Raw genomic sequence first — 26,267 nt, 5'->3', positions numbered from 1 at the left:
ATTCAACCGATATTCGTGTAATTTTCTTATATGAGTATAAACTTGGTAATAATGCTGCAAAAGCTGCACGCAATATAAACCAGGCGTTTGGGGAGAATACTTTGAACGATCGAAAAGTGCAGCGTTGGTTTGCAAAATGTCGGTTTGGTGATTTTTCCCTGCAAAATGAATCGCGTGGAAGACCCGAAACGTCTGTGAAAAATGATGCTCTGAAAGCATTGGTGGAAATGAATCCAACTTTTTCTTCAAGGAATCTTGGTGCCAAAATGAAAGTTGACCATACAACAATATTGCGACATCTTTCTGAAATCGGCAAGGTGAAAAAATGGATAAGTGGATACCACACGAACTAACCGAACGAAATAAGTTGGATCGCTTGAACGTATGCTCATCATTGCTAACCCGATTTAATCGAGATTCATTTTTCGATCGGATCATTACTTGTGATGAAAAATGGGTTCTTTACGACAATAGGAAATGCTCGGTGGCTTGATAGGGATGAGGCTTGTGCTCGTACTCCACGTCCATCACTTCATCCACGGAAAATTTTAATCACAGTTTGGTGGAATGTGACTGGAGTAATACACTACTCATTCCTTCGAACTGGAATGACAATTACAGCCGAAAAGTATTGCTAGTACATTGAAGAAATGCATGAAAAATTGAAAATTATACACCCATCACTTGTTAATCGGCATGGCCCAATACTTCTCCACGACAACGCTCGGCCGCATATATAGTACAAAATAATTGCGATATTAAAAGAATTAAAATATGAAATATTTTGCAGCACCCACCCCATTCACCGGATCTTTCTCCAACCAACTTTCATTTATTTAAACATTTAGAACTGTTTTTACGGGCTAAACAGTACGAAAATGAAGACAGTCTGAAAAATGCCATATCAGAGTTCATTGATTCTGAAGATCAGAATTTCTTCAAGACAGGCATTTATGCATTAAAATCTTATTGGGAAAAGTGTATTGAAGTAAATGGAGCATATTTTGATTAAATAAACAGCTTTTGGAAAAAGATATGCAGTTTAATATATTCACTTAAGAATCCGACATTTCATTCGCACCAACCTAATATTTGTTGATTATTTTATTAAAAATAATTATTAACGTATACTTATTATATTATTATATAACGTACATCGAAACTCTACGAAACATACTAATTAATGTTGAATTATCTAAACCAAAAAAAGAAATACCACAATGCAACCGGACCCATGTTTATGGACATACCAAAAACTATTGAAATTGAAATTCAGTCTCTATCAAATGTGCACAAAAATATTTGATGACATAGTCCTCTGTCGTCAACAGGGTAGGATAGACAATGTCAAATACATAAACTGTAACAGTAATCATTCGACAAATTATAAAGGATATGGGGTAAGAAAAATTTTTTTGTTACAATAAAAAATATTTCCGACGCTAAGGAAAAAAAGATTAAAATATATTGCTTTTAATCGAAGTTATAAGGAATATTATTACAATAAAACAAACGTAAGTGTCAACAGATATTACACTCCAACAATCGATCATATTACACTAAGAAATTATATCGAAGAGACTAAACAAGTATAAATAATTTCAAAAGACTATAGTATAGGAAACATTGAATATTAAAAAATTATTAAAACAAACAATTAAAAATACTGAAATCATAACAAAAATGATAATGAAGCAAAATTCCACTCTAAAGCAATAAATGCAACAAATAACCACAATGCTTCAAATTCTAATAAATACGCTACTAAGGAATAGGTAATGGATATTATTTACTACTTAATAGATATTATTACATACAACTGAAAATAACAGTCTGAAATATTAATGGTTAACAACGTAGAATTCAAGAAACCAAAGCATTCATATATGTATATGCATAATATAGACATTCTAATAGTTTCCGAAATACATTTCATTAGTAGGAACTACATAAACATTCCATACTTTACTATTTACGACATAAAACATTCGACCTGTAAAGCATATGATGAAACTGCTATAATTATCAAGAACGAAATTAAACATCATGTGCACAATAATATATTACACGATTACCTTCAAGTTGCTAGAATTACTGTAAAAACCTATAATAATTAATTTCAAATCTTGGCAATTTATGATTTGCAAAAATTTTTAACTACAACATATGGTAGTACATACAATGGAGCGATTTTTTCGCAGCAGGCGATTATAAAGCAAAGTATCCGAACTGGTTCTTGACAAATAAATCAATCTACTGGCCTTCTACTAGATTTTAGCATCTTAAAAGATTTAAACCCATCGCATTTTAAAATTAAATCATGCTTAGAATTTAACTGTAACCACTTACCTATAATAATCATACTTGAATACATTTTTTATAAGAAATTACTCACCTATAATAATCATATACTAGAATACATTTTTTATAAGAAATCAACAATCAACGGAAACATAAATTGGACGCTATTCAAAGAAATCCTAGAATTAAAACTGAACTGTAACATTCTGCTACGGACCTCTCATCAAATTAAAGAAGCAGTTAACAACATAAAAGATATTATACAAGAAACTATATGAGTAACAACTACACAAAATAATCTATTCAAAAGGACTCTGGTATATCCTGACAATATTTTGTAAAAAATAAAACAAATAAGAAGGCAAGCCAAAATTAGGTGGCAGAAAAATGAAACAAGAAATAACAAAAGACAACTAAGCAAATAAACCAAAGAAATAAAACAAAGTATACAAGACCACAATAACCAGAATTTGAAAGATAACTGAAATCACTTTCACCACCGAAGACAAAATACTCTTTTTGGAAGACAGTTAAAAGATTTAAAAGATCAATAATACTAGTACCAACCATACGAAGTTGACGGCTCGCGGACAAAAAATACATAAGTCTAAATAGAAACATTTACTGATTACCTAGAAGATATCTTCTAACGTACAATTTCAGTACCCAAACAAATATAAACATCGATTCGAAATAATTTCGAAAAGCAACACAATCTAGTGAATATATTAAAAACACAACAGCAGAAGAAGTAAGAATACTAATACTACAAATCAAAATAAGAAAATCATCAAGGTTACTTAATAAATGGTAGAACACTAAAAGAACCTGAGACAATTAAAAGTCTAACGATCATATTTAGTGCAATATTTATTACCCATCCATCAATATTTCTCAAGCATATGGAAACTCACAGAAATTATAATGCTCTCCAAATCTAATAAAGACCCGCACGTCTATACTTCTTATAGACGATATTATTTTTACCATTATTATCAAAATTACTGAAGAAAATAATATATAAAAGAATGAAAAAAATTATTTCTAACAATAAACTAATCCTTGACCATCAATTCGGACGTAGAAATGCATTCTATCGTTGAACAAATACACAGTCTAACTAATACAGTAATTACAGCTTTAGAAGAGAAAAAGTATAATATAGCTGTCTTCATAGGTATAGAGAAAACTTTCGACGAAGTTTGACGCTATGGATTATTACAAACACTCAAAATACACTACTCTTATATTACAAATTCTAAAATCTTGTCTTTCTAGTCGTACATTTTATATAAAAATCAAGGACTAATATATTGAACGAATTAGAGTGCGGACATACCAACAAAGACCAATAATGTAATCCTAATATTTAGAGATGATACAGCGATCCTTATCATAAGAAAATATCCGCAACAAACAACTAATATATTAAAACAAATCAACTCTCTTAAACAATGGCTATGCAGAACGAAAATAAAGATAAATACTATTAAGTACAAACACATCACGTTCACCTTAAGGAAAAATCAAGTGTCGAAATTCAAATAAACAAAAAAGAAATTCCGCAAACAAAAACAATTAAGTATTTGAACTACAAAAACGATTAAGTATTTGAAATTCTAGATTAACATAGAAACATTATATCACTGCTAAAATCGAATAAATTCGATTAAAAAAAAGATAAATGACATAGCTAACCGATAAAAAATCCAAACGGAAACAAACTACTAATCTATAAAATAATAATCAAATCCATCTGGGAAAATGGGATACTACTATGGAGTATAGCAACGAAAATTCACATAGCCATAATCAAAGCCCAACAGACTGTCATACTACGCATAATTATGAATGTTCCATGATATATCAATAAAAAAATAAGGAAGGATCTAAATATTTCTACGATACAAGAAAAGATAATTAAGGTAATCAATGGCTACAAAAGAAGAATCGAAACACATATTAAGTCGCTAGCCAACAATATTTATAGTCAATACATTTTGCGAAGATTCAAAAGAACATATCTTGGAGACTTTTAATCTTACCAATAGACATTTTCTCAATGGAGACACCCTCCATATGTTACTTTTCACTAATACAACAATTTATTTAATGCCTATAACTGATAAATTGTAAAGAATATGGAAAATATATAAAAAGAACTATTAATAGATTTCTTACCAAGATGCCTTAATTATTTATGATGTATAATGTATTTATGATAATAGCAGATATGCACGGCTATTGTAATGACAATGCCCATGCAGCTATTAAAGAATATCATCACACATACCGTAAAGAATAATACAACATCGTACAGTGTCCATAAATTGTGTCCAAAAAAATGTACTACTTCGTGAAGAAAATAATATTTGCCGAATTATATAACAACTTGAAGACTTGTAAATTAATTATGAAGTTATGTAACCAATTGAAGAATACTGAATTTTTTAATAATAATTCTACATCAAGTCTTCTTAGAGCTTCATATCAATTACGAATATTTCAGTCGACTATATGGCAAACTTTCTGGCTTTCAGTCGACTATATGGCTGATAACAGACATCTATATCATTATACACGAATACAAGAACAGGTAATTATGAAAATGGAGTAGAATTTTATCAGTGCATACAATGCAAAAAGATAATTTGTTTCCATCAGAAATATTGTAGACTAATGAAGCGACGTTTACGAGAGGTTTTTAATATTCGTAGCAATCATGTATGGGTATAAGAAAATTCATACATAACTCCAAAAGTTGCCTTTCAGCATTGCAGTTAATATGCGATGAAGGGTAGCCATGTAGAATGATATGTTATTAGAGCCAAATTGTTTACCACATTGATTAAGTGCGAATAAATTTCTGAATTTTTTGAGAAATGAATTAGCATATCTGTTAAAAGATGTGCCATTGTTTCTCATTCAAAACTTATAGATATGATTAAATAATCGTTTTCTTCACAGATAGAGTAGGCTTCCAAATAATTTCTCTTATAGGAATAGTCCACTTAATATTATTATTACTATTATTATTACTCTAATAATAATATATAAAATAATAATATAATAACAACTAATTATTCACTTATATATTATTAATTTATAATTTATTTACAATATTAATATATATCATATAACACTAATTATTTTTAATAAAACATTCAACAAAATCTTGTTTTTTGTCGCAAATTTATATATTAGTTATTACGTGTATTAATTATATTTATTATTTTCTATGCATTTGCCGTGAGACAAATGCCTATAGACGTCGTATCTAGCACAAATCACTGCGAAATACAAGCCATTATCAAAGAAATATATAAATATGAGAGTTCAAGTACTAATACTACTTACCATACGAACCCGATTGTTATGTTATGAGTAAGAGAAATATATCCAAGCTTATACACCGATACGATAGGCGCATGATAGGCGGGACTGTGTTCCCGCTTGCGTTTATAGTTCATATTTTGTCCATATATGTCGCTGAAATTACACGCTTCAATCGAAATTTGATGAACATCTGTCACTTATTTTTCTTTATAATTTCGATTACGCTCTTATAGGTGTGGACAGCTACATCATCCCTTTGATAGTAATAACATTAATCCTAGTTGTGCACACCTTAAAATAATTTTTAATTGTGTACTTGGGATGTGCTATAACCCAGACATTTTGAAAATTTTATTACATTTAGTTTCAGCTTTTTTCTATGTGGGTACATCTCTACTCCTTTTAACATCTCCCTCATTTCTTGCTGTCCTTCTGCTAATAGTATTACATTATTTGCATCATTCAGCATACATATATATTATAATATCCTCCATGCCGGTATAAGCTCAAGTAGATATTTCTTCTACTTAAAATATTTTTTTTCCGCAAGACAAATTTCCGCCATTTGCAGAACTTTTAAAATATTTTGACTTTTCTGTAGTAGACATTCCTATATCTTCAATGAAACAATATAATTGCTCCATATACAGTCTTTTCTGGTGCTCTTAAGCAGAGCAATCAATGGATCTCATTTTGCCGCATTTAGTTTCCATTTAGTCCTCAACATTCTAAATACTTTTGCTTCATTGTAAATTCTTATATTTTATAATACTGTGGCCAATGATCACAGAAAATGCAGTTTTTACTTTTTCTTTCATAATATATCGCTTTGTATATTCTATCGGACTTGATACTAGCCTAAAAATATCAACTGGTGGTCTTACAAATTTTTAACCTTCTTTGATTTCTTTTCAAAATGTTCCATCAGCAGCTAATTTATTGGTTATGTCTAATAAATTGTCATGTTTTTCCATGTTATCTTTAATTTTATAAATTTTTGATTCATTGAAATCTGGATACTCTCCGTCTGTTATTTATTTTTTCTAACATCGTCATATTTTTTAAATGCCTCAATATTTCTGAATTAAATATTCATCACAAAATAATATACTATAATAAGTGAGCCCATAATTATGAAAGTGGTCTAAATCAAAATTTAAAAATTATGAGTTTATCAGTTATTTCACACCACATTATTTTAAATTAAATTAATTCAATATAATTTATACGATATTGTAAAAATAAACCATTAGATAGTGGTTGTAATTTCAACATTATATGGAATTCATTTAGTGTTAATTATGAGAGTGGTCTAAGTCAAAAATTTAAAGAAATTATATAAATTATATAAAATAAAGGCTGTATGAGAACATATTTTAAGTTTCCCAGAATATGTATGAGAGCCACTACACTAGAGCTCATCACATTCCTGGTCGAAAATATTTGAATTCTGATTCAGATATTCGTAAAATGTATAGCCTATATGTAGAGAAATTTGAGGAAAAAACCAATTATTTGTTAAGGAGTGGATCTACAGGAAAGTATTTAATATTGAATTAAATTTAAATTTCTATGCTCCTCGAAAAGACATGTGCTAAAAATGTGATTTATTGAAGGGAAAAATCGAAGCAAGCAGTAATGAGGAAGAGAAGTTACATCTTAGACAAAGTCATGATATACATTTGCAAAATATCGAACGAGCTAAAAACTATCTTGCAGAAGACCAAAAAAAATCAAAAGAAAATCCCAGGGAATATTATGGAATCTTATTTGATTTGCAAAAAGCACTCCCGTATCCAAAACTTTCTGTTTCGTTAGCTTATTATAAACGAAATATGTACGTATACAACTTGGGTTTCTATAATCTTCATGATAATAATGTCAAGATGTATGCATGGGATGAAACTAAAGCTTTCAGGAAGTAGCATCGCGTATTTTAATGTATATGGAGGATATAACTACTCAAAAACACGTAATAGCTTACAGTAATGCTTGTTCAGGCCAAAATCGTAACATTAAAATAGTATTGACATGGATGAAAATTGCTCAGTCATTAAATAATAATGATGAAGCGATAGACCAGAAATTTTTGGTATCTGGTCATTCTTTTCTACCGAATTACCGTGATTTTGGGTTGATAGAAATGAAAATTAAAAAATCAAATTACTTATACAACCCTAAGTATTATTATGAATTAATAGAAAAGTATAGAAGAAATACATTTTCGGTAAAACGAATGTCGTAGGCGGATTTTATTTTAACGAAACCACTAGAAGAGTCAACGGCAAGAAGAGTAAAAAATACCGCGGGCGAATCTGTTTCTTGACTGCAAATTCAATGAATGAGATTCTTAAAAAATGAACCTTATAAGATATTTTATAAAACTTCTTTAGATGGTTGTAAATTCCACGTTTTGGATCTTTCACCTAAAAGAGGAAGACCAAAAATATACGGAAATATTAAATTACTTCCATTATACACCACCACTAGTCCAGTAATGGAAGAAAAACATAAAGATATTATGTGTTTACTATCAAACATCCCTTCAATTTTTAAGAATCTTAAAAACCCAGAACATTTTAAGAATTTTAAAAACTCATAATGAGTTTATTATAAAGCCTCAAATGATAAAAGTGGATTATTTTTTAAAAATAATTAATAAATGTTCATGAATTATTTCATTAAAATTATTGTTTAAAAATCGTAGTTTTTTATTACTTTAAGTCATTTATAGGACATTCAGTTAATTTTGAAAATAGCCTAAATCAATTCAAACTTTAAAAACATTTTCATATGAAATTCACACAAAATTTCATATTCATAATAAGTTTCTATTAATAAAGACTAGTAAAATTCTAAATTAAAATGTTGCATAATTTGAATAAATATCTCGAAACAAGAAATATATGACTTAGACCACTTTCATAATTATGGGCACAATTGTGCTATAAGGTTAACCATTCGTTATGTGATACTGATGTACTCAGTTCTTATTTTAAGACTGCTACTGATATCACTTCTTTTAAATATATCAAAAGTTTCATTTCTACTAGTGCAATGTAACGAATATAGGATATATTAATGAATAACTCTTCTACAAAAATTTTGTTCATCTATCAAACATAAATATATTATATGAACTATTTTAAAACATCATTCTAAGCATTTTTTTCATTGGCTTTAATTGACTTAAAACGAATCTATAATTTTTTAATAAATGCTTTCACAGATTCGATCAGTTCGCTAATAATTGAATTTTCAAGTCCGTTATGAAATGCGATATCGATATTAGCAGGACACAATCTTTTATATTTTTATAATTAAACCCTACTGCGGTCATAGAACTGCGAGGTAATCCTGTTTTTATCAAGACTATTCCTCAGCAAATATGCTGCCCAAATTATTTCCTTCGTGTAATAGACTACGTATAATAAACCAAGTTCACCAACGAAATATTCGATTATATAGTCCGTTAGTATGCCCACAGATCTATCAAGCAAATCTATAATTTTTTTCTTTATTAGTTCTCATTGAATGAATAGAAGTAATGTAGCAATTAGTCCAATCTTGTTCTTACACACCGGCTATAATCATTTAAGCTATATTCTATAGTTAGGTAGTCGAACATAGAACAAATTTCAAGAATCTACATTTTCATAAGTCACAGTTCTTTCTTTCTAAAGCAGATATCGAAACTAGCTAGGCAGCATAGTTCTTTTTTTGATATTGCGATTACAACGCCAAAGCGCGCGTAACCGGAGCATCATAGTAATTTTTATAAAATAAAATAAGTTGTAAATTTATCTTTGATATTATCAATAATTGGTCTATTGGTTGAATTCAACATTTTAAGGGTATTTAAGGCATTTTACATCATAAATTTATGCCTTATATTTTTACGAAATTTTGTGTATTTTGCTCTTAAATATCTAGGGATTTCCAATAATTAAATATTTTTGAATTAGAGATTCTTTTAATTGTGTTATAAATAGGTAATTTATTCAAAAAATATTCTACCACATAGAACAATGCAACAAATATGGTTGTAATTGCAATTATAGTCATTATTGAAATCATGATAAGGTTCATTTGAAAATTAAAGAATTATTTTATATTTACTTATATTTTATAATAAACGAATATTGTAAAATTAATTTAGTTTAAATTTATTTAAAAATGATCCAGTAGCAATTCAAATTAAATCTTTTTTTTTCAAAACGTTCGATGAAAAATAGAAGATAAACAAGGAAATAGAAGAGAAGGAGAGAAAGGAGAGAATGAAATTGCATTCTTAAATGCACATTTATGTTAAGGAACTAGTTGGAAAATGGCGGGCTGCATGTTTTCTTCCCCTAAAACTCCATAATTAAAATATCTTGACAATTTTCGCACTAAAACTGACTAGTTCTGTAAATACGGAGAAGAGTGTTAACGGAAATGTTTTGGCGTATAAAATAAGAGTGAAAAAGTTTAAAGATTTCCGAAATATATGAATCACTTAATCTATTAGAGTACACGAGAAAAAAATATATATTTATAAATATATTTAAACTGAGAGCAATGTCACAGCCATCAGTAACGGCTTATTTTAATACGCGTAAGCGACAAGCTAATGAAGATTTACGCAATAAATCTAAAGTTTTATTATTGGATCAAGAATATATGAAAATAAATGAAGAGAGTGAACTTCAAACGAGAATCCAAATTTTTCAACCGTCCAAACTTCTACCTGAAGAACAAGAAAAAACTATAGTAACGAGCTCAAAAATAATATTGATGCAAGGAACAAGCAATGTTAATAATTCTACTTCTAAAGTAAATTCTACTATGTGCCATACTCAAGTTGATTCTAAGTTTTTTGCACAGAAGACAAGTAAAGTTATTACTCGCTCACGTGTAACTCAAGTATGTAAATCAAATCAAAATGGTCAAAAAGATATTCGTGAGAGTTTTCTCAAGATAAGTAATGATGCTGAAATGAAAAATGGAAATTTGAAAATAAAAGGAAAAGTGAAAAAAGTATTATTTGAGAAAAAAGGTACTTTGAGTCCACAGAAGAAGCAACCTTCTACGCCAAAGAAAAATGTAGCAGAGGAAAAACAGACTACAATGATTGAACAAAATGAACCAACTGCTATTGAATGTACTACACCAAAAATGATATCAATTAGAGATGATTCTATTAAAAAAAGTCTAGATTTGAATGAGATCAAAAATAGAATTAACAGGTCTAGCAGACTAACAGAATTAAAAGCTTCTATTGATCGCATTAAAAAATGTGATCAACATTTAAATGTATTTCAGAAACAAAATGATCTTAATAAACCTCAAATACAGAGGTTTGAACAAATTGAACTTGAAATTCCAGTCAGGTAAATGCATTCTATAAGATTTAGAATCTTTTTATATTTCATCTTAATTTTTATTTTATATAACAGTCCTCAAAAGAACTTCAAATCGCCGAGTAAAATCTTAATTAGTCCGATAAAAAGTGAAGTCTTAGCTCAAACGAGTCCACAACGTCGTATTTTATTTGAACCTAAGAAATCTACTAGTCCGATAAAAAGTAAACCTGATAAAACTCCAGCTTATCAAAGATATTTATCATTTGCTGAAAGTGGTACACCAGGATTATCCTTACCATATAACTATAGGTTCTTAGCAGAAATTTTTAGATGCATTGATACGGTATATGAATATATCATTTTTTATTGTAATATATTATTGTAATTTATTATTGTATTATATTAATTTACGCATGAAATAATATTCCATATTATTGATATTTTTAGGTTTCTGCTATGATGTTTAATCGTAAAGAATTAATAACATTTAAAAAATTGAAGCCAGCTATTCAAGAACTTTTACGACGCAACTTTACATTAGAACATTTATCACAAATAAAAACTGTTTATCCTGATGCTTATATTTTTCATCAAGAGAAAGTTAGGTCATTTGGTTCGATATCTAAACAAGATAAATATGAATTGATTTTAACACCAATTGTACAAGCAAAAGATGGATTAAATGGATCAAATGAGGACAATGTTTTGCAGGCAGCAACAGATGTAAGCATGACTCCGGACATATTGCTACAAAGAAGAAGAAAATTTTATGATATTTTGTTGGGTAATTTGAATTATTTTTTATCCTCTGATTATTGATTAACTTGATTAATTGATTATAAATCATACCAATATTATTTATGTATTGTAGATAAAGTTAAAACAGAACATGAGCAATTTTTGCTAAAATTAGATGAACCAATAATCATTCTTAAAGAAAAAATTATACGTTGGCATCCTGAGTTTGATGTTGAAAGTTGCAAGCCTATTGAGCAATCTGCATTGCCACAACCACCTAATACAGAAAAGGCCACTTCTGCTAAACATGTTTTAGGTAAGATTGTATTAACAATGATTTCATTAAATAAACATTGTGTGTGTGTAATGGTGTTAATATTTATAGAAATTATATTATAGAAATATTGCAATTATTTTCATGTTAGTTCTTGATAATGCGATACAGATTTAAAATGGAAAAAAGAATATCTTAGACAAAAAATCTTAAATTGAAAGTTGAATGTTGTTTTTAATATTATAATTTAGTTAGTATTTTTTATAAATTATTAATTTTCACGTTTCTGGAATTTGAATTTAAGAAATCATTTGTGCAGAATGTGTGTTTCAATGTTTTTGAAGTCTCGTTGGGCAAAGAACAACTTTTAAGTAGAATTTGTAAGATCTTTTAAATAAATAAAACATATTCTTCAATTGATTTGTGAGGAATACATAGATTCTTTCATGTTGATGTTTTTTAATACATATATATTTTTTTATAGAAAAAGCAAAGTCCTTATTCAATTGTAATACTCGAATGGAAAAAGCTTTACAAAGATTAGCAGAAGCAAAAATGGTGTCAAAATCTAAATCTCCAGATATATCTTCTACAAATGAATCTACTAACAGTACTATAGATAAAGTTAATATTACTGTTATTAATACTCCACCAATTACACCAACTATAGAAAAAAGCTATCTTGCTAAGACATTTAAGGGCATTCCAAAAGCTCTTCTTGAAAAGGTAAGTTTTCTTTTTTTTTTTTTTTTTTAATTTAATTTTTATTGAAATTTACAATTTGATCTTATTAGGTACGTGCGAAACAAGCTGCTAAAGCATTAGAAATGATGACTCGAACTCCAGATCTAGATAAAGAAGCGACTCTATATTCTAGATTACCTGAGTTAGCAAAGATTCTCCGTAGTATTTTTGTAGCTGAAAAGAAAGGAGTTTTACCTTTAGAACATGTATTAACTAAATTAGATAATTCGTTTAGAACTAAACTCACTACAGCTGAATTAGAGGAACATGTGCGAAAATTATGTAAATTACTGCCTATTTGGGCTAGTATACATAATGTGCGAAAAACAGATTACTTAAAGCTTGCAAAAGATGTTGATTTAAATAAAGTAATTAAAATGTTAGAAATTGTGGCTAACGATAAAGTTACTACATCATGATGTCGATATAATAACGTAATTAATATAAAATTCAATTTTTATTTATATTCATTAATTTTTTGTAATATATTTATGTAATCTTTTTTATGGTATATTGGCATGGATATGATAATAATGAATTAGCATCTTGGAATTGTTATCTTCTCATGTAATTTTACTATGCATAGTCAGTATATTTTCTGGTACATATGTCATGAATAAAGATAATATATAAACATTAAATTTTTTAATTTGTGTTATTGGTTAAATATCGGTTAAAGATTATGAGATTTATTTTACATCATATATATGATGAAAAATATTTATATATTTTAATTTTATTATCATCCAATTTTTATAAAAATTATTGATGTAAGGAATAATATTACTAAAAAAATATTGAGTTAAAAGAAAATGAGGAACCTTACTTTTCACAGACTATGATTACGTATTTATTTACAATGTTTATTTTATGTAACAGCACATAATATATAACATTAGGTCATCAGTTATAACTACAAATAGCATACGACTAGATTAAAGGATCAAGAAGTAAAACTGCCACATCAAATCTAAATTTAGATCCAATTTATACATGCTTATGATATTTATGACATTTAATGACATTATGATTGTAACAAAAATAGTTATAATTACATTAACTTTAAAAACTTTCATAATTTTGCCAAAGTTTGAATATTAGTATAATAATACTAGTTATATTATCCAGATTATGCTTTACAAAAAATAACAGATCTATACTTTACAACAGATTCTATGTTTATAGCATGCTTCTTGTAACATGAAAATTTAATAAAATATTTAAATCATCTGTTTTAGAAACGGGAAATGTACAATTTAAGAATATTATTATTTTCATAAAATCATAAGTCCATTTCATAACATTATGTCCCAATTGAACTTTATGACTCTTTTATTTTAAAGTTCATTATTCGTTTTTTCAAAAATCTATAAACGAATCCGAATGGCTTATGATGAATCATAATAGGCACATTACATGGAAATTTTTATCAATAAAGGCACTGCCATGTTTTGCACTAAAGGACTAATACATCGGTGCATTTGTAATTATTCATTATATGCATACACAAACATATATGTATATATAGCATATCTATCTATTTATATTAAAGTCTGCCAAGCAGTCTACAAGGAATGTTGTACTTCTATAATTCAGTCCCAAAAAATAAAAAGATATTGTTTGAAATTATTGCCTATATTTATTTATACAACTGAACTTTGGCAATTTATAACTATTTCAGTTCTATATTCTGTATTGTAATAATTATATATTTGATTTATTTATTCCTGATTAGGAGCCAAATTATATGTATCATAACATATTAAGATACATTTATAAAAGTTTTGATCGCTTACCATACATAATAGGCAACTGTAGTATATCATTTAAAAATTTTTTTTATAATAATTGCCTAATAACGACAAAATATTACTGTATAATATTTATAATAAAGGTAAATCAAGAGATACTATTATAAGTGTATGCCTGTGCATGCTAATCACATTAGTAACTTCAGTACATGAGGCAAAGTAATATTTTACTTAAGAAATTTTGTAAATGCTTCTGCTATATGTATCATATTCAAGTTTCACGACATATAACATTATGTATACACTCTCTAATGATATTGTTCATAAAAATAGCGAACGATTCTTGATACATAGAAACAGATACAAATGTAGATTACATACAAAATTTAAGTATTAAATGCACATAATAACAAAAATCTTTCTCTTTGCCATTTCTTAAGTAAATTCAACCAAATATAATTTTTCATTTCAGGATATGTACTAGCATATGTATGATATAAAATATTCTAATTGAAATTATATTTTTACAAATGAAACACAAATCATTTAGTGAAGTTAAATAAATTTTAATTAACACATTAAAACATAGAACAAAGGGAGACAATTAGAGCGATATTATGGTCAATTACAGTGATTTTGCATACTCTATTCAGAAAATTCAAAATATCAGTATGTGAGAAAAATATAAGAATCATGTAAACATAAAAGAAAAAAAATAATATTTGGCATAATACATTGATATACATATATTTTGTGTACCTAGGTGCAGATTGTTTGTTTTAATACTATACGTATTTTCAAACGTTAATATTTACGTACAAAAAATATTTAATTTTTTCAGTTCGATAAATAAATAAATCAAAAAAGTGAATGTAAAAAATATTCAAATTAAAAATTCAAAAAACATTCAATCATTGTGTGTTCTTTCAAAAAATACAGTTAAAAGTTTAATTATAAGAAACTTTCGTTCCTTTGTATACCATAATCTTTCGTGAAAAATATAAGTAGAATATATATTTAGTTAAATATACAATTTTTTGATCTATATACAGATATGTATGATGCAGGGCATCTATCTTTGCATTTACATTTTATTGTAAATAACATTATCTGTACCTAGGTATTTCAATAACAATAATTAAATATGTCTCGAGTAAGGTGTCTATATAATATAAAACTTGTTACCTAATATAAACTTGTAAAAAAGAGTATTATAATCTATAATTAAATTCTATTAAGTGTCATGATAATATAAATTCATAAATTCCAATAAAATTATTAACTCATCGCAATATAAGTTAAATTTCTTATCTCATTTTATATGAGATTAGAAATTCTTGCATTTTATCTAATATTGTTTTCAATAAGAGTTATAGTAATACTGTAAAAATATAAATCAAATTCTAACATACCTTTTCATTGTTATTGCAAATTATAATAAAAATTGTCAGTCTATTGAAATTTTTTATGCAAAATTCATTAAAAAAAATTAAGTTAATCTATGCATATAATCAACAATATAATTCACATCACAGATTCAAGATCAATAAATGAATAATGAAAATGCAAATATAATTTTTTTGTGTACAGATTTTGCAAAAAATAACTATTTTTCCTAAAAAATATTACTAAGAAATAAGTTTGTTTCTCAAGGCCTTAATTGCTTTTTGTTAACAGAAGAAGTCAAGCTTTGGTGTGTAAGTTACATACATAGATGTATTAATATGTACAAAAGTGCTGTTATTATGACCTGATATTTCTGTATGACACATACGAAAAGTAGGAAATTCTATTTAAAAAATTATTTATACTTTTTATAGTAATTTAAAAATCAAGCGAAATATTAAAAAAAGAAGAAAAAGGAAATGACAGCTAAAAATAAAGTATAATATATATAATCTATCTGCAAATATTGATTAGTTAAAAAACATGAGATTCTCGAGTATGTTTTGCTCTGAGTTTAAAATAATGCAGTAGGGCAGTATCATATTACTATTTTAAACATAGTTGAAGCACATTAAATTGGTATGTATAGTAATAGTCTTTGTAATAATAATTACTAAATCGTGAATTTTCTAAATATAAATCATTTTGTTTACATATGTAAACAATATCCTGTGCTTTGTTCAACTATACTTTAAAAAATATATAATTATTATGCCTGAATGTATATATCATTATTATTTCTATGAGATATATAAAAAAAAGAGATGTAGGATGTTTAAAATATAAATAAGCTTCATTGCTTGTATAGTGTAAGTACAGAGCACTCAGAATTAACATGTCACATTTCATATGATAGTAGTAGAAAATTTATAAAAGCGAGTCAGTAAAATCTGAATTAAGTGACAAATTAAACGTATTTATATTCAACTATTAGACTCGCTTTATACAATTATTTACAAAGCAGACTAAATTATAAAATCCGTATCAAAACTGTTATTATATGATTAACATTAGAATTTTAAAAGCTATTAAACTAGAAACTAATAAAACTGTAGAACATTTGGCATATTTATAATTATATTTTATTCAGTCGCGAAGTGAAATTTGTCAATTAAGAACAAGTTTTACCAATATCTATATTTTTTTATGCAATCATTACCCAAGTCAACCACGACTAAATGATTGTCTGCTAATACCGCAATGCCTGATGGACGTCGTAATTTTGAACTATGAGAATCAATTTCAGTTAAAATATTACCTCCTCCCAGCTTTAACACTTGAATGATGCTCCGACCTTTATCTGTACGAGTAGCAAGTATTCTACCTTCTGCATCAACTGTTATACCACCATATATGCCTTTATCTATTGAATAAAATAAAAATATATATGTTATTGTAATATACAGTATATAAAAATATTTAGATTAGACTAATATATAAATACAATGTAATAAAATGTAACTACTTTTTCCTTCAGCATATATTTCTTCAGAGAAGTCACCCTTAGCAGAAAATACTTGAATTCGACTATCAGCAACTAAAATTTCTCCAGCAGGACCAACAGTAACAGAACTAATTAATCTAAAGGTGCCCCTTTTACCAACCTGTTTATTAGTAATGTCTTTTTTATAAAATGTGTTTAATATCTGAAGATTTAGCTTATAAAATTATTGACTAACCTGAAACAGTATTTTACCATCAGAATCAAATACAAAAACACAACTTTGTCCATTGTCAGCGACAAGTATATGTCCATAGCTTCTATCTACTGCTATATCGATTGGTTCCTATACAAAATAATATAACTTAAAATAATATTGACAATATATATTTATATGAGATTATAAAATATGAACAAATGTACTAACTTGAAAAGTATTATGAGAGAAAGATCGAATTGTATCACCTAGTATACTCATTTCTGTGATTCTTCGTGTTCTCCAATTAACAACAACAAGACCTTGTTGAGATATGGCAATTCCTGTACAACTACGTCCTTCCAAGCCTTCATTGTTTATGTGTCTTTGAAATTCTAAATCACTATTCAGTACCTGTTACGATAAAGAACAAACTTTTTAATAATATTTAGATGTTATATTCTTTTTAAATCAAAACAATACAAATGGAATAAATGATAGATGAATTAAACAGATTTAAGATACATACGCACCTTGATTCGTGAATTGCCAGTATCTAAAATATAAACATATCTATTATCATCAATTGCAACTCCAACTGGTTGATGAAATTCATCTTCACCATTTCCTCTTTTTCCATAGACTCTAATTGGCTCATTATGTTCCGTGGCATCAAAGAACAATGGATAATCTTTAATAGGTCTTTCGAATACAGATAATTTTAAAATATAACGACTAGCATATGGTGGCCTGAACAGTACTTCGTAAGTACCATTATCTAAGTCTTTAACTTCAGTTTCAATTGATTGACTTTGATTTTCTAATTGAATATTATCTGCTAGCATTAAATCTGCTCCAATAGGATCTCCTCCAACATTACGCGGATGACCATGGTAATCAACTGTTTCAACTACAACAACTCCTTGCAATTTAACTATTGCTGGATCTTTAAGTCTAGCTCTACATAAACCTGTTAAATATTAAAAATTCGAATTTATTTTATATAATAACTATGCCTAATAGTATCTACAAAATATTATGCTATATAATAATTAATTATAAACTACCAGGTAATGTTGTACTGGAACGTATTCTTCCTAAGTTATTAAGTGCCTTTTCTAATTCAATAGATGCATTATTATGATAAAATTCAAATGTAATAAAAGCATTTTCCCTTGGCTCACTAAGCGCTGTAGCTGCATCAAGTTGATCAGATAAGCTTCCAATTCGTTGCGTTATATTTTGAACTTCAATCTACAGAAAAATTTCAACATTTGAAATTAACAAATAATAAACAGCTTTTTATAAATACATTCAATATAAAAAAAGTCATGTATGTGTATACTTGATATTGCAATCCTTCACATTCTCTTTCAACTTTATTTTTTTCCGCTTCTATTGCGGCATGTTGTTCCTCAAGTACTCGCTTTTTATCTCTAACAGCAGCACTAACGGCAGCTTGTAATTCCACACGACGTTTTTCTACTTTAGAAATAATATCCGCAAATTCAGCATCAACAGCATGTAAACATCTTTCCATAGCAGCGTCTAAACGTTGAAGTTCTGTGCTCACAGAATCTTGAGCCTGTGTCAACTTAAATATACCTGTATATTAACCACTTTCTACTTTATCATACAAAAATTACACTAGATAATTTAAGAACAAAGAAATATATGATTCCCTACCTTAGATATACATTCATTTGCTTTATAAAGTAATATTTCAGACATCCGTTTTATTGCAATGCTAAAAGGGATAATTGTATGTTCTGTACAGCCTGGCGATGTACCTGCATGTGTACCACTTGTACATATTGTACAAAAAACTGTATCACAAGTTTCACAAAATAGCAATTCTTGATTTATATGTACTGAACACTTTGGAATAACCTTTAATAAATAAGTTTATACTTATGAAAAAATATATATCATGTTATAATTAATATTGTATTAGAAGTATTAAGCCGAAATTTGTCAATCTGAGAATGAATATGTAACAGATGTAATATGATACCTCTCGTCTCTGTCTGGACATAAGATCAAGAAGTTGGTTGACAAGAAAACTGGGAGGTAAAGCAGGAACTCCTCCACGAGGGATAGTTATTAATTCTCTACAAATCGGACATCGAAATGCTCCAGTTTCTCTTGTTTGTGATGCAGCAATTCTTGTTAAACAATGTAAACATACCTAGAAAAATATATAAAGTATTCAAAACAAATTGATTAAGGTTATCAGTTGGATATATATATTTAAACACATACCGTATGAGAACATGGTAATAGTTTTGGAGTATGTTCCCCACCATCATAAACACATAAACATGTCCCACATGTTAAGAAACTCTCATTAAAATCTTCATAATTTATACTGACTGTTTCCACAAGCATGGAGCTCATGCTGACCATCCTCTCCCCTAGCCGTGTCCTACAAATTACCGAAAATGATAAAATAGTTCCTAAAAAATGGCTTAATATTTTACATAGATTCAGTTTTAAAAATAACGAGTTAAATATAGAAAGCTTTGTTATTTATTACAAATATTTAAATTTGAAGTAAGTATATAAAAATTATATCTATTTTATGGGTATCATTTTAATAGAATAAAATTAAGAAATATTAAGTATGAGCATATTGCTCTGATTTATACCAAAATATATGACAAAATATACATGCAAATTATTTGCATGTATTACCTATATATGTACTAATTTTATGTATAGCATACAATTTCTGATGCTATTTATTTTTTAAACATATTCTTTTAATTTTGAAATATCTATAAATTAAATATAAAAAAGTATAAATTATTCTAACTTAAACTTTGAAGCAGCATAATTTGTCTACTTTGAGTATAAATCAAACATTAGCATGCTATTTCGTTCAGAAATTCGCTATATTGACGAAGTGCTGTATAAGTAAACGCTTGGCTCAAAATATTAAAAATATGAAGAATACAATGAAAACAAATGCACGTAACGTTTATAAACTCACTGCACAGCTAAACGTAATGCATCCATAATGGAGTTTGAACTGTTGTGTATTTTTCAGAATGTTATACATCCATGTAAGAATTTGTATATGGCACACGTTTTCGAAAGCACGTGAAACGTCACTATTATCAAAAATATTCGATTGAGCAAAAATGAATTAAATAAACACTAGAACATGGTTGAAGTACCCGTCATTTTATCCGTCATTTACCGTCACTGACCATCACACACATTCATCTTTACTCACACATAAACTTCTTTTTATCGATAACAATTGTTTTATGTTTCAATCAAAAAAAGATCGATCGATCATCAAACGAATATGCGTAAATCAAAAGACGCGACGCGCGACACGTGCTATTTAAAAAAAAAAAAGTAAGAAACTTGAGAGAAAAAAGTTATTTCGATAATTTCCACGAAATGGCCATGATCGTTTTCTTTCGAACAATACGTTTCTTTTTTCTGTAGACTTAAAGATTCAAAACCTAAATTTCACGCAAAATACGCCACATCTTCGAAACGAACAAACGGAACATTTTACGAGCTCATCATACGTAGATTATCTTTTCTCTCTTTCTCTCTCTCTCTCTCTCTCTCTCTCCCTCTCTCTCTCTCTCTCTCTCTCTCTCTCTCTCTCTTTGTGTGACAGATGAATAATTCTACGGGAGTACACGTTCGGACTCTTTCAACGACATTTGCACTAGTAAGGAAGCCGTACGAGTAACACAAAGAGCGCCGATCCGAAGATTCGCCGCAGTGCACCCATTGTTGTCTCTCTGCTCACTCTCCTTTGAGATTCTTTATTCTGGATCGGACGGACCAAGCCGACTATATAACATTCCACAGACCCTTACAACCTATCTCTCTAAGATCTTCTCTTGAATGTCGTTATTCATCGATTTATTCTCACTTTGATCTTCAAATTCTTATTATTTCGAATCCTTGGTATCATTTTCAATGTTTTTACTTTTCTTACTCGTACTCGTTCTCTATCATAATCATCTTGTGAGAATCTTTTATCTTCTCTCTTTCTTTCTCTTTCTCACATTTTTTTAATTTCTTATATATTTCTTGTACTCATATCTACTCATATATTTTTTCTTTCACACAATTTTCAATCAAACTCGATATTTTATGTTCATTTTTCATATATGGATTTTTTCTTTCATTTTTTTTTTGTTTTTTAATAAACAAAAAATATATATTTTTTTCTTTTTATATTAAATACAGTACTTATTTAAATGATATCAAGCTTGTGAACTTATCTCTGCTTAGCGGTTCATTGACGAGAAGTTTAGCAAAGAACGAAAGAAAACAGCATGGCGGGAAAGAATAGAAACCTGTTACGCGCGAAATTGAAACGTAACGAATCTTACGCGTGCTTTCGAGTGTATGTAATGTCATTGTAAAAATGTTATTTTTTACCAATTTTTTATTAACTAATTTTAATTTCTTTTTGATGACACCTTATAATTAAATTATTAAAAATATATATGTCTTGTGGCTGATGGTAAAATTTTACAAAAAGATTTATACATTTTTTATAAATATATATTTGAATTATTAATAGGGTATTAAATTTATTTTAATACGTAAAAATTATTAAAATTATAAAGAAAATAAATTACTTGAAATACAAATGTGCAAATGAAGCAGCAATACGTATTCAGTTAGCGATAGGCAATACTATTTTTCATAGGTGTAATTGCAAAATTAATATCAATATGCTATTCACAATCGTTAATAAGAATGTTTGAACATGACAAGAATTATTAATATAATCCTATTGGTCTATTCTATTAGCTTTCCTAATCTAAAACGATTACATATATATGATAACTGTATATTATAGATAGATCGCATTATATAAAGTAACACGTAACCTGTAATAATTTTAATATTTTAATACTTACATGAAGGGGCAGCAGCTCATATAGACTTCGTTGATATTCTCAATTTTCAGTGTTACTTTATGCAATTTATAATGGATTTTGTTTATGAGGTAAATATTACATTATTGCTCGCATGATGTTCATTTCTAATTCATATGTAATCGTGTCGTTGATTTTGTTTAGAAAAAACTAATCAATACGTTTTCTTCTTGAATACAATTGGAAAACTTTTTTATTTTTTTATATATGTATAATATTAAGATATTAATAACATAAGATTTGGAAACACTTTACTTATTTGTGCGATATAAAACTTAATATTTTGATTTCTCTTTGGAATAAGATAATCTAAATCTTATAATATTATTTAGGTTTCATAAAAAAAGAAAACTTGGTAAATCATCATCGTCGTTTTCGTCTTCGTCGTCGTCGTCATCATCATCATTATCATCATCATCATCATCATTATCATCATCATCATCATTATCGATAATTTCAACAATACAAAAAGAAACACTAAATAAACTTCGGATGTAGCGATTTTTTCAGTTATAAAAACACTCAGAAAACACTGGTTTTCTTTTATTTGTTTTTTTCTTCTTTCTATAATTTCAACAAACACATGTCATTTTTCATTTTACGAAACTTGATGAACTTCATTGGTGTGTCTTTCTTCTTTTCAATTTGTTGGCATAATATTGAAGTCAAGATGAGGATTTTCCAATCAAATCTTGTGCCACGTTCGTTGCATTTTTCCTTTTATCATGGACGACAGTCGAGGTCCGAGCTAGGTTGACACGACAGAAGAGACCGTAGCATTCCTCTATCGATTTTCTTTTTATCTTAATAGAGAAATACGAAGCGAGTGACTCAGCTGGTTAAATTGTCATTTTAATTAGACAACTTTTTCCATCTTTCTCTCTCTCTCTCTCTCTCTCTCTCTCGTTCTTTCTTTTTTTTTCTCTTTCACTCTTACTCTCTCTCACTCACTAACAAAATGTTACAAATGGCAAGAGATCTCAAGCCGAGTCTTGGAATGGTCGGGGGATGAAAACACGCCCTCGAAACTGTCCTTGCGAACGTCAGGGCATGCGCCGTTTTATTTAGGTCACACGCCACTTGATGGACTCACGATCGTATCTATGCGAATTTTTTTAGCTAGAGCGACTTCGATCGAAAGCCTTTATCATGTAGAGCCAAAAGACAACCCTTAAGATTATCAGATCTCGAGATTTTTTTTTATCAATTCTAGTTTGTTATGTACATTTACATACTAAACAATTATTTATTGTAAGCGCGTTTAAAGAGAAGTAGGAAGGAAGAATCGTCTAAAAAGAATACATTGTTTCTATTATTAATAAACATTTATTATTGTTAAACATGTAAATTTATGGTTAACACGTTATAAGATAAAAACAGATTAGCAAACATCTATTACAGTATTTTAGATTACTCTTACATTATCGATAAAAATTTAGAAATATCCAAACACGACCAATTTTCGATCAATTATACTTATCTGTAATAATTATATTTTTCGATCGATGCTAATAAAAAGATTATAGTTTGTTTTTAATCAATTCGTGCAGAATCTCATTATTTTGTTTGTCAAATGAATAGGAAGGATATCAACTCCGAAGGATTTCACTTCGTTAATACAAAGTTAGCTAATATGTGATATGATCCAATCTATATAACTGTAAATTCTAATGTAGACGTCCGGATATCTTTCAACACATCGTGTAACCCAAGAGACTAAACCAATCTGTACACTGTCTAAGACAAGTGGACTACCAGAATCACCTTAAAAGTAAATTATTGTATTTTTACTCTTTGATAAAAGAATTATATGCAGTTGAAAAATTCATAAAGGATCACATTCAAAAGTTGAAAATACATAGCAAATACCGTGTGTATAGTTATTATCTATACAAATGTTGGTATTTTTAACCGATTGATATATCATCTGACATTTTGGCAATTCAACAGTTTTTATATTTATTATTTACAAGCAATTATTTCTTCCACCCGTATTTTAAAATGTTTCATAATGTTATATATGTTTCTTTTATTTTAATAGTAATCTCTAGAACGAGATGTTATAGTTCAATGACTGATAAGTAGAGATCAATGATGAATCGTTTTGAAACGTTTATACTTTCGATTTGTGATGATGACTGTTACCTTGGTTTCTCCCCAACCAGTGAATATTGCAGTACAATTCGTCTCATCAATGTCTTTATCTAGGAATAGGAATGACTGCATTAGAATATTCAAATTTTCCGACAATTTTTATCAGACCAATGTCATTTACAATAAGGTTAACACTATCATTTTTTTCACCCCATACGATATGCCACCTATAAATGAAACATTATTATACACATTAAAAATGAAAATAACGTTGATTAAATACTAATCATATATTACTTTGCACATTTATAGTAGGACGTTAGAAAATATTATTTTATCTGATAGAATATTATTACCGCCAACTACTGCAAATATATCAATAGAATTATGAAGACAATGAGTTGCTATAAAAATTCATTGTTTATTAATAATTTCACAAATGTGAAAGCTCGTATGGATACTTGATATGGAAATGCATTGTCTTCAGCGTCATTTCTTCTGATTATTCTGCCGAAGATTGGTCCATATATATATATACATATATATATATATATATATACATATATATATATATATATATATAATATATATTTTATATATCATATATATATATATATAAAATTTATAATCGATGTATATATAAAATTTGACAGGCTTGATTTAAATAGAAGAATGTAGCTTATGTTCAACTAAAATGTCTTTTATTACAGAATTGAAATGTTCGAAGATCGCGATATGACAATTTATTAAAATACATTTTTCTACTTATCAATTTAAAAATCCGCTATAATTCACAATAAAGTTTCCATTTTGCTAAGATTGTACTTATAAATCGCAATCCACGTTCTATATACTTCTCGATATACTATATACTTTTATATGCCAATAAATTTTATAATTATTGATCAGACTATTATTGATATGCTTAGCGTTTTATACTGCTATAAAGTTAAGTTGATCGAATATTGATTTCACTGATATCAATAATTTTTATAGTTGATTCTACAATTAGCCAAATTTTAAACGCATCGTGATATAGACTTTCGTACATTTTACGTATCTATTACATATATTATATATACAAATTATTCCTTGTGTAATTATAAAATATGAAAAGAGAGATTTAACTTTGTTCAAATTAAGAAATATAGAATCAATATTAATATCTATCCATGAAATAATAAATTAGTATGATGGCCTATAATCGTTTCATATAAAGAGAGTATTTTGTATCATCTGCAAGTATTCGTAGAACCATTACAATTAAAAACTCTAAGAATTAGAAATATCTTAATATTAACGGATATAAAAAGTAAAATATTATGTTTACGATCGACGTAAATAAGTATCTACTTGTATAGAAAATTTACAACAAACTTATTGTTTATAAGACTCGTATTTCCTAAGTATGTGTAATGTAAAAATAAGTACGCATCGTCGGTATTAAAAATTATAGGTATACACTGGTAAATTTCGATTTTAATACTTACTGATGTACATATTTCTAAGGAAATATGCATCACAGTTTTCTTTGAAAATGCAAGTTCGTTTATAATGATGAATAATAAAAGTTTATATTTTTATATTGTATCAAAATATACGAATTATACAAATATTATTTACAAATAGGAAAATTCACAGATTTCAATCTTAATCTTGAAACAATATTTTTTGATACT

At 27.8% G+C, this 26,267-nt stretch overlaps 3 protein-coding genes across 13 annotated transcripts; 2 read left to right on the top strand and 1 right to left on the bottom strand.

The window, feature by feature from the left end:
- Positions 1-5,814: 5,814 nt before the first annotated feature.
- On the top strand, positions 5,815-8,436 carry LOC124948386. 4 transcript variants are annotated; one of them, XM_047491922.1, is made up of 3 exons: positions 5,846-6,078; positions 7,254-7,474; positions 7,549-8,356. In XM_047491922.1, exons 1-3 carry the CDS (start codon positions 5,959-5,961, stop codon positions 7,880-7,882), a joined length of 675 nt encoding a protein of 224 aa, XP_047347878.1. In that variant the 5' UTR covers positions 5,846-5,958; the 3' UTR covers positions 7,883-8,356. The 4 variants fall into 4 exon arrangements, 2 of the variants coding, with proteins under 2 accessions (XP_047347878.1, XP_047347879.1); XM_047491923.1 differs by having other exon boundaries at positions 5,848-6,018; XR_007100704.1 differs by having other exon boundaries at positions 5,815-7,178; positions 7,254-8,436.
- A 1,457-nt stretch (positions 8,437-9,893) lies between these two features.
- On the top strand, positions 9,894-14,364 carry LOC124948384 (DNA replication factor Cdt1-like). The gene is made up of 6 exons (XM_047491913.1): positions 9,894-11,009; positions 11,076-11,325; positions 11,430-11,766; positions 11,854-12,036; positions 12,479-12,720; positions 12,789-14,364. The coding sequence occupies exons 1-6, from the start codon at positions 10,198-10,200 to the stop codon at positions 13,155-13,157; spliced, it is 2,193 nt and encodes a 730-aa protein (XP_047347869.1). The 5' UTR covers positions 9,894-10,197; the 3' UTR covers positions 13,158-14,364.
- On the bottom strand, positions 12,778-23,493 carry LOC124948385 (tripartite motif-containing protein 2-like). 8 transcript variants are annotated; one of them, XR_007100702.1, is made up of 12 exons: positions 20,565-22,033; positions 19,835-19,997; positions 19,587-19,760; positions 19,259-19,462; positions 18,918-19,166; positions 18,640-18,826; positions 18,106-18,542; positions 17,804-17,986; positions 17,615-17,722; positions 17,401-17,472; positions 17,194-17,298; positions 12,778-12,912 (listed from the first exon to the last, which is right to left on the bottom strand). XR_007100702.1 is itself a non-coding variant. In XM_047491915.1 (11 exons), the coding sequence occupies exons 1-11, from the start codon at positions 22,494-22,496 to the stop codon at positions 17,060-17,062; spliced, it is 2,103 nt and encodes a 700-aa protein (XP_047347871.1). In that variant the 5' UTR covers positions 22,497-23,493; the 3' UTR covers positions 13,708-17,059. The 8 variants fall into 8 exon arrangements, 6 of the variants coding, with proteins under 6 accessions (XP_047347871.1, XP_047347873.1, XP_047347874.1 ...); XM_047491915.1 differs by lacking the exons at positions 12,778-12,912; positions 20,565-22,033 and adding an exon at positions 22,477-23,493 and having other exon boundaries at positions 13,708-17,298; positions 17,401-17,539; XM_047491917.1 differs by lacking the exon at positions 12,778-12,912 and having other exon boundaries at positions 13,708-17,298; positions 17,401-17,539; positions 18,918-19,157; positions 20,565-22,029.
- Positions 23,494-26,267: the final 2,774 nt, after the last annotated feature.

The sequence above is a fragment of the Vespa velutina genome, chromosome 4, assembly GCF_912470025.1.
Source record: "Vespa velutina chromosome 4, iVesVel2.1, whole genome shotgun sequence".
NCBI classification, from domain to species: Eukaryota; Metazoa; Arthropoda; class Insecta; order Hymenoptera; family Vespidae; genus Vespa; species Vespa velutina.
Note: the sequence above shows the minus strand (reverse complement) of the source record. Positions and strands in the feature narration are given on the sequence as shown.

Coding starts and splice junctions, on each gene's coding strand:
- LOC124948386 (XM_047491922.1), top strand. CDS start 5,959: ATGTGCTATAACCCAGACATTTTGAAAATTTTATTACATTTAGTTTCA. Junction 6,079..7,253: donor TTGCTGTCCTTCTGCTAATA/GTATTACATTAT, acceptor GATTTATTGAAG/GGAAAAATCGAAGCAAGCAG. Junction 7,475..7,548: donor GCTTATTATAAACGAAATAT/GTACGTATACAA, acceptor ATGAAACTAAAG/CTTTCAGGAAGTAGCATCGC.
- LOC124948385 (XM_047491914.1), bottom strand. CDS start 20,590: ATGGATGCATTACGTTTAGCTGTGCA. Junction 18,827..18,917: donor GTGAAGGATTGCAATATCAA/GTATACACATAC, acceptor ATTTTTCTGTAG/ATTGAAGTTCAAAATATAAC. Junction 17,299..17,400: donor AATATATGCTGAAGGAAAAA/GTAGTTACATTT, acceptor TTTATTCAATAG/ATAAAGGCATATATGGTGGT.
- LOC124948384 (XM_047491913.1), top strand. CDS start 10,198: ATGTCACAGCCATCAGTAACGGCTTATTTTAATACGCGTAAGCGACAA. Junction 11,767..11,853: donor ATTTTATGATATTTTGTTGG/GTAATTTGAATT, acceptor TATGTATTGTAG/ATAAAGTTAAAACAGAACAT. Junction 12,037..12,478: donor TTCTGCTAAACATGTTTTAG/GTAAGATTGTAT, acceptor ATTTTTTTATAG/AAAAAGCAAAGTCCTTATTC.